Raw genomic sequence first — 8,456 nt, forward strand, 5'->3', positions numbered from 1 at the left:
TCAATAGAAAAGTTTTGAAATAAAAAAAATGACGTAAATTAATGTTATCGTACAAATTCATGACCTTTTATATGGAACAGCGTTAAATCTCGAATCAAACCACTCACGAATATATAGTCAAACTTTATAAACGAAGTTTCCGAGTTAAATGAACAATATATCGACATCCCTTTCACCTGTCGTGAATAAACGAAGTACCATTTTTCGTACAATATTAACTTCTAGGTATGAAACAAAATTACAATAGTAATGCAATTCACCTTTAAAAGTTTCTAAAGTCATATGTATTATATATTCTCTATATTATATTATATTATATTGTTACATCTTACAAAAACACAGAAAACTATAGATTTGGGTGGTTCATTAGATATACCGACATCGGACATTAAAATGTAAACACTATTGAATTTAACCATGTATTATAATTTTAAGTCTAATTTCTAAAATATTTTTACCCGAAACAATGTATTATTGAAGAAGCTAAATTCAACTTAAATATAATCTATACATTTATCACAGTCGATTTCAGAAACGTCGACAATATTGAAATAAATAATCGATTACAGTGAGACCGAATTTTTTAAAATGTGGTCGGGCAATTTCAAAGCTTCAAGGCCTTAATATCTTAATTATTCAATATAGAGGTACCCTAATATAATTATATTCATATTTATTCATAATCATGTATTAAATATACTCATGCTCATTATAAAGTTATGATGTAAATAAGAGAGTCATGGCACAACATTAGTATGGACTTCGGCTCTACTGAATCGATTCATCGATAGTGATCCGTAAACGATTCGCCAACCTATAATATACCGTAGAATTTCGTATACAACACATCTTATATTATACTTTTATTATTGTATTAATCACTATAAAGCTCATGAAAATAATTTTTTTAAATCGTACTTTTAATTTCGTTGGATGGTGTGGATCAAATCGTCCTGTTGGGCTTGATTCACCCTGAAGGTCATCTAAGTCTTTTGTTCTGACCATGCGTGTGATCAGAGCTAAGCCATCCCTCCGGAAGTCGGTTGGCAATTTAGGAACAGACATGATGATCTTCTTATAGCGACTAATTCGTTATCTGAAACTCTAAAAACAAATAAAGGTCAAAAATGATTTTTAAAAAAACGTATTTAATAGGATATGATATTATGTAGGTATAAAAAAAAAATAAACAACTTATTATAACACAGGTGCTAAATGTATTTACATAAATTAGATCACAGACTATAAAGTAACACGTAAACAAATATTTAAATTGTTTTATCTCCAGTTCAGTAAACTTTTTATATTATAATCATTTTTCAAAATATACTATTATAATAATTTTTTTTTTCTAAATGTTTTACAATGAAATAAGAAATGTGAGTATGATACAGTGACAATGGTTGTAAATAATTCTTCTACTTTCGTTCAAGTTATCGCTGAACAAAAGTGTAGGCTATTAATCTTTAAGTTTATTTGTTAAATTTATATCGAGAACAAATAATTTAGCCACTAGCACTCAATATTGAAACGGAATAAAATATTTCAGTATTAAATAAATCGAAAATTGAATGTGAATAATAGAATTAAAATATCATAAATAATACAAAATATAATTTATGATAAAAAATATTTTACGAAAAAACACTATCAATCGGTTTAAGCATCAACAAATAACTTTTGTGTATCATTTAGTTTATTCTCTCAAGATTTTAAAAATTATTTATTATTATGTACTTTTGTCAAATTACTGTTGGATAATGACAGTAACGTATGTTCAGCCATTACTCGTAAATATCAAGATAGAATAGATGATAGTTAAGTTCTAGTCATTTAAGAACTATTTCTAGGTCATACATTTTTATTCCACATTACCTATAAAAGCTTTGCTTTAAATTAATTTTAACAACAATTTTGAATCGTTTGAAATAACTCAAAACACTTACTCATAAACAATTTGATTTTGAAATATAAAATTGGTGAAGGGGGGCTACATTTTTCTTCTAAAAGACTGCATATGTCATTTTAGAACATGATTAATATGTATTAAGAAGGCGTAATATATTATCTTCAAAATCGTGACAATAACAAACAAAATCTAGTTAAAAAATTTTCTTTTAGCCCATAATTGTTTTTGCCTTGAAAATCCATTAGTGTGTTTATTAAATGAGTCATTTGGGCAGGTGAAGGGTTAAAGCCCTTAAGGCCTCCCTGGAACCATGACTGAAGGCACTCATACATTAAGGGGACCGACTATGTATTTATCTAGGATAAACTGGATAATACTGTTTATTTAAAACGGACTAAAATGTCTGTTTAGTTCAGTGTTCGGATTAGATAAGTATTTTTTTATCTAGATAAAGATGAAGATAATGCAACTCAAATGTATCTAGATAGAGATAAAAGATATCTTAACTCATATTTATCTAGATAAAGATAAAGATAAATACTTTTTTATCTAGATAAAAAAAAGATACAATTATTTTTTAAATGGTTATAAATTTTGGTATATTTTAGTTGGGCACTAGGAACATAATAATAATACTGATATAAATAAAAATAATTACATTATTTATAAACCATAAACTTTGTTTGAGAATCTGTATAAATATTTAAAAATTTAGTACAATTTCGCGATTTTATCAATAAAAAATGTATCTAGATGAATTTATTTAGATTAGTAAAAAAATATCTAAGACGAACGTTTAGATACCTTGTAACTATTTATCTAGATAAGATAAAAGATGAACAAATAATTACCAAGATATTCATCTAGATAAATTTCATCTAGATATATCCGAACACTGGTTTCGTTACAATAACAATTGCCAAAATTTAAGCTAGATGAAAATATCGAATCGTCTAAAAATATTATTATTTTCTAAAGTTATAAAATTATACAATGTAGGCAGTGTATGACAACAGTTTTACAATAATCTGCGACGAAAATTTACGCGCGTTTCACCACATAAGTACCTACGCTTAAATACAAATATAACAAATATTTACATTATTGTTCAACCTCTACAAACATATAACAGTGGAGGATTTAAAACCGTTACGAAAAAAATAAACATCAATGGCAATTCTCATTCATAAGTGTGAGGGGTGTCGGCAAAATAATAACACACAATATTATATTTCCAAATATATAAACACAATATAAACATGTCTTCCTTTTTCTGACGTCACGCCGTTCATTGATCCGACTCCGCTCATGGTGTGGGTGCGACGTAAATAATCATAAAAAAAAACAAAAAAAAAACAACGACCGTATCACCTCAACCCACTAATTCATTATTAAACACCGTAGAACGGTTACGAAAATAATTTTAATTCTAAAGTAGTAGGAATTTTAAAATATGTTGTGTACACATGCGTCGTATGGCAGGACAATAATATAACGACATATTAAAACGACCGAAAAGTAGTATTTTTTTTCATGTGACAATTTCTATTATGCATTATTTAACGTTTTTAATTTGGACTTTCCTTGGGCTGTTTAATTACAAAACCGACGATAATAAATCATATTTTGTATTAATCGTCACTGCATAATGGCAGTGTGCATTTTAACCGACCAAAGGTAAACTTGTGTAAGAGTTGGGTATGGCTAAAAACTAGCCACCTGTATAATAAAATCTTGTTCGAATTATTTATTATTATGGTTGTAGCGTTTTGTGGAGTGTAACTAAATAGATGTTTAAATGCATAAGTGAACACTTATTAGAACACATTTTTAAATGTAATCTCCGCTTTAATGGACTGCAACTTATTAATATTATGTCATTCGCTTTCGTTAGTCCTTTTTGTACATTTATGCTTAATTCATTACGAAACAATGTTGTGCAATATACCTACAATATTGGTTCAACACGATGAAAAGATCGCACGATACGTCATATGAATGAATGTTTACTTATGCCAATTGCCAATGTTGATTGTTGTTTGTACAATCAACTAATAACTATTCAAACATATGGTAAACTGGGTAATGATCATTTTGCACAAATGTTCATACTAAATCAGAATTTGTTTCATAAATCAAGAAGCAGAAGAAATAACCACTAAAAACTTTTAAATTACTTTTTTTATTACACTTATCTCTATCACTCATTCTCCAAAAGCTTAGTCATTTTCTTTTGTTGTTAATTCATACCGTTTATTCAAAACTAAAATGGTGGCGTTCGTGTTTAATTCATGAATATTGCCACGAGGTATATATAGTCAAATTCAAGCACTACAGTGCAGACAGACATATAGAAATGAATTTCTGTCGCCTAATTGTTAAATATCGAACAGAAATCAAAACAGATATGTACTCTGCGTATTTCGGATATATTTTTTTTTTTAGAGTTCTATAAATAGTTATATTAATGAATATATACGCGTGGGTCAGTTGATTTTAAAACATAGATTTAAATTAAATAACGTCTGATTGGATAGTTCGAATACGATACATATATTGTATATAGCGCGCAGCAATCAACTTGTATTTGATTTAGCTGTTTAATTTAAAACGTGTATACAATGTCATTACCCAGTTAGTAGGTACCCCCTCGTAGTGTAATCAGAAACACGAGTACCAAAAATGTAGGGATTTTATCAGCAAAAATGGCGTTTGTTTATAAATTGATACTATGCATAATATTATATAATGCATATACCTTTATTACTTTTCATAAGTAAACTATACAGTTGTATAAGATGGCTGGGTACGAAAACGTTGAATTATTCTACGCGACATTGTTAATAATATAGAAGTATTCTGGTACCTATACTCCAGCTTGGGTACTATAGGTATACATGCTGAATATTATATATGTATGGTAGGTAGGTATAATTTTAACATATACAAGAAATGTCTTTATATTTTTATAGACATAGTTTAACAATAATAATAATAATAATAACGAACAAACCATAAAGTATCATAATTTGACATATTACAATTTACTCGGATTATCATATATAAAATAACTAGATGACAAAATATAATCGTATTTTATACTTGAAAATTATTATTAATTACAATTTTATAGTATCGGTACTTCGGTGTTTACGTGATTGATTATCCATGAGTATGAACCTGATGCATGAATTTAGGTTAAAATGTTATTTTTATTTATATTATACTTTATCATACGGTTGGAATAAATTTAAAAGTTAAATTAATTTTTGCCAAGTATGTTACATACTACGAAGACGTGTCTACGGACTACAACAACAGTCTACGGTATGTACACATTATAGTTTCAGCGAGAACAGAAAGTATAGTTCAACTAAAAGTTACTTGCGAAAACTAGTTGTTTGTCGTAACAGTTAAAGTAAAAAATCAAAAAAGTTTTATCTCCTGAAATTTATATATAGATATATATTGTATACGTCAGTAGGTAGTGAAATATCCGTGAAATTCCGATTACGGCTTTTCGTGCGATGATACATTCAATAATAGTTTGCTTCTGTTGTACGTCAGTACTATAATATAATGTTTGGTACATATAGTAATAACATAAAATACCTATAAGGATCGTTCTTGTAAAAATCAAAATATACATGGCACCCAACACCTACGCTGAAACGCAAACGCTGAGATTTGGAAGGGAAATGCATTCATAAATTTAAATAACCTTTAAATTTTATAGTGAATTCGGCATTGTTTCACAAAATAATAATAGTCATATTTTATAATTCTAATATTTGATTCATACACTGTTACACGCGTTCTGAATCGAATGACGCGTACCTGGGGATAACCTTAGCTCCACAAAAAAAGTGTCAGAAAAGACTCGTATTATATGACATTTTACTATTTTCTTAAAGATACACAACAAAATGTAGGTGACATTGCTTAAAAATAAGTGATAGAGGATCCATCCATGTAAGTATTGGAGTATTGAAAACACATAGGCCATAACATTTCAACGTAACAAACATGAATATTATTTATTTGTCTTAGAAATCTGTTCATCGAACACATAATATTTAGTATATAGAATATAGATAGATACCTAAAATATTTACAATCAGAGACTCTATAATTTGCATAAATTAAGTAGAAGGCAATCCTGGAGAAACAAATGTTAATAGAAAAAAAATGTGAACAAATGATGATATTCTACATGTCTACTGTATTTGCTCATGCTCATATTTTGATAATTAGATAGGTATATTGGATATACCTATAGATATTACCTAAAAATTTGGATACCTTCTTAGTTCCTATCATATAATATTATATTTCCTTACTTTCATGATTCTTCGGAACAGCTAAAGTGAACTTTTCCAAGATAAAATCCATTTTATCGTACTGTATCTATAGTATATGCTAACTTATCATTCGATGTACACATGTTGTCTGAAACTTTAGTAGTACTTTTAATTTATAGTATTCTAAAACTAAAAAGTATTTATAGAATTATAAGTTAGAGCAGCGTCTAACCTCTTGACCATCACGCTCAGAATCTATTTGAACAGGCTATTTTGTCGTACAAATTATATTTAGTTACCTATAAAAAATGTATAACCTTATTTATGTGTGACTTACAATTACTAATTATAAATTTGTAAATAAATGTATAATACATTATACTGTTATGGATAAAATATCAAAAACAAACAAAAAATATATTCAGATTTATAATGAGATTTCAAATCAAATCCATGTCACAAGCAATATACTAAGGTTTAATACTTCAAAAATATATAATGAATTAACTCTTAGCTACCATGGTCTTTACGTCAAAGTCGTATCTCAACTAGAATCCTTTGAACGCATAAACCCTAGTACGGTCGGTTGAGTAAGATCCCTCACTTGATATATAAGTGCTTTTCTGTGCCTTTCTGCATGTTTCTGGCACTTTAGGTAAAAAGCAACGTTTGTCCATTAATATTATTTGTTCAATAGAATGTAATATAATACTGAAATGTATTTATCTACTATTTTAGAACAGCCTTTAACCTTTGTGATATAAGATAATTCAATATACATTGTACAGCATTAGTATAATGACTGATAAATACATAGCCAATAGCGGGAAATAGGTACAAATACGAAACAATATTATCAACTTTCAAATTTTCAAAATGAATACATATTATTTTCTTGTTTAATAATACAATTCAAATATGTAGTAATGTTGTCATACTCTCAAGGGAAAATATAATTTTATACATTTTCACCTACTATACATGAAATATCTATCAGATACAATATGTACTATATTTTAAATGTGTAATTATTAATAAATAAACTGACACTAATAAAAGCATATTTTTGATTTTATGCATTATTGAAATTCTTAAATTAGTAATCAAATTATAATAATACTCATACTTTCTTTAGAAAGTGAAGATTTTAAATTCTAAGATTCATGTAATAGGGGCAATAAAAATATAATTTAAGACATAAGTTAAAACCGAAAATTTAATAATATTCGTTGGCCAGACCATACTTTCAAAATAAATTTTAAAAAATTGATCTTAACGATAAATATAATTACCTATAGGAATTAATTTATTATTTGAGCTGACTATCGACTAAATAAACAAATTTAGACGTCATTACTCTATTATATCAAGAGTACATATACGGAAAAAAGTAATAGTTGTGATAACCATTTAAACAGTTCATAATATAACACTGAATTTCAAGTCAACATAGCGACACCCATTCATTTAATTGGTATTACAATTGAGGTTCAGTTGTATTTATTTACTTGTACTAACTATAAATTGCGGTTATTGCAACTAAAAATATAAACATATTTTACTACGAAAAGCCGTTACAGTAACTAATAACTATATAAAGTAGCTATCATACATTTTTGATAAGATATTGTAACCAAATACAATACTTAATATAACTATAAAATATTGTTGTCAGGAATAAATACGCTTAAAATATATTATGTCTTCACGTTTATGTGTCCGTATAATATTATATTATGTAAGCAGCCCAAGACCAAAAACATTTCATGTTATTCTGGTTTTATTGGAATATCACTAGACAAAGTAGCGAATAGCGACAGACATATTATCTATTAAGGTATACCTTTATACCTAAATATACATATACGTAGGGATCAAAATGCCGGGAAATTTCTGGAAAATTTCGGAACAAAATGGTTTTTTTTCCCAGAGCCTCGGAAAACTTGGAAAAATTGGAGAATATTCAAATAATACATTTCCGAAAAAACCGAATTTTCGCCTAAAAATTAAAATAATCTATGTAAAAAAAACCATTTTAAAAAATAGATAAGGAAACCAGTCATTGTCATTTCACATTTACCAATACGGTTATCAATGTATTATTGTACTAAAATTTAAAAATATTAATACGGATATTTCAATATTTGTTCTAAAAATAACGTAATTCCATATCAAATTGGTATTTATGTGGGAGAGTGTATTTCCCCGAAAATAAATCACCTGTATTTTTAAATGTTAAAAATTGT

At 27.5% G+C, this 8,456-nt stretch overlaps 1 protein-coding gene across 1 annotated transcript in view; it reads right to left on the reverse strand.

The window, feature by feature from the left end:
• The window catches only part of LOC100169358 (cationic amino acid transporter 2), a 100,066-nt gene that overhangs the window by 62,383 nt on the left and 29,227 nt on the right, over window positions 1-8,456 (reverse strand). Inside the window, exon 2 of the mRNA XM_001944203.5 lies at window positions 919-1,104. Coding sequence (XP_001944238.2) covers window positions 919-1,065 — 147 coding nt within the window. The 5' untranslated portion in view covers window positions 1,066-1,104. The remainder of the gene's footprint in view (window positions 1-918; window positions 1,105-8,456) is intronic.

Source organism: Acyrthosiphon pisum, chromosome A2 (assembly GCF_005508785.2).
Source record: "Acyrthosiphon pisum isolate AL4f chromosome A2, pea_aphid_22Mar2018_4r6ur, whole genome shotgun sequence".
Classification (NCBI taxonomy): Eukaryota; Metazoa; Arthropoda; class Insecta; order Hemiptera; family Aphididae; genus Acyrthosiphon; species Acyrthosiphon pisum.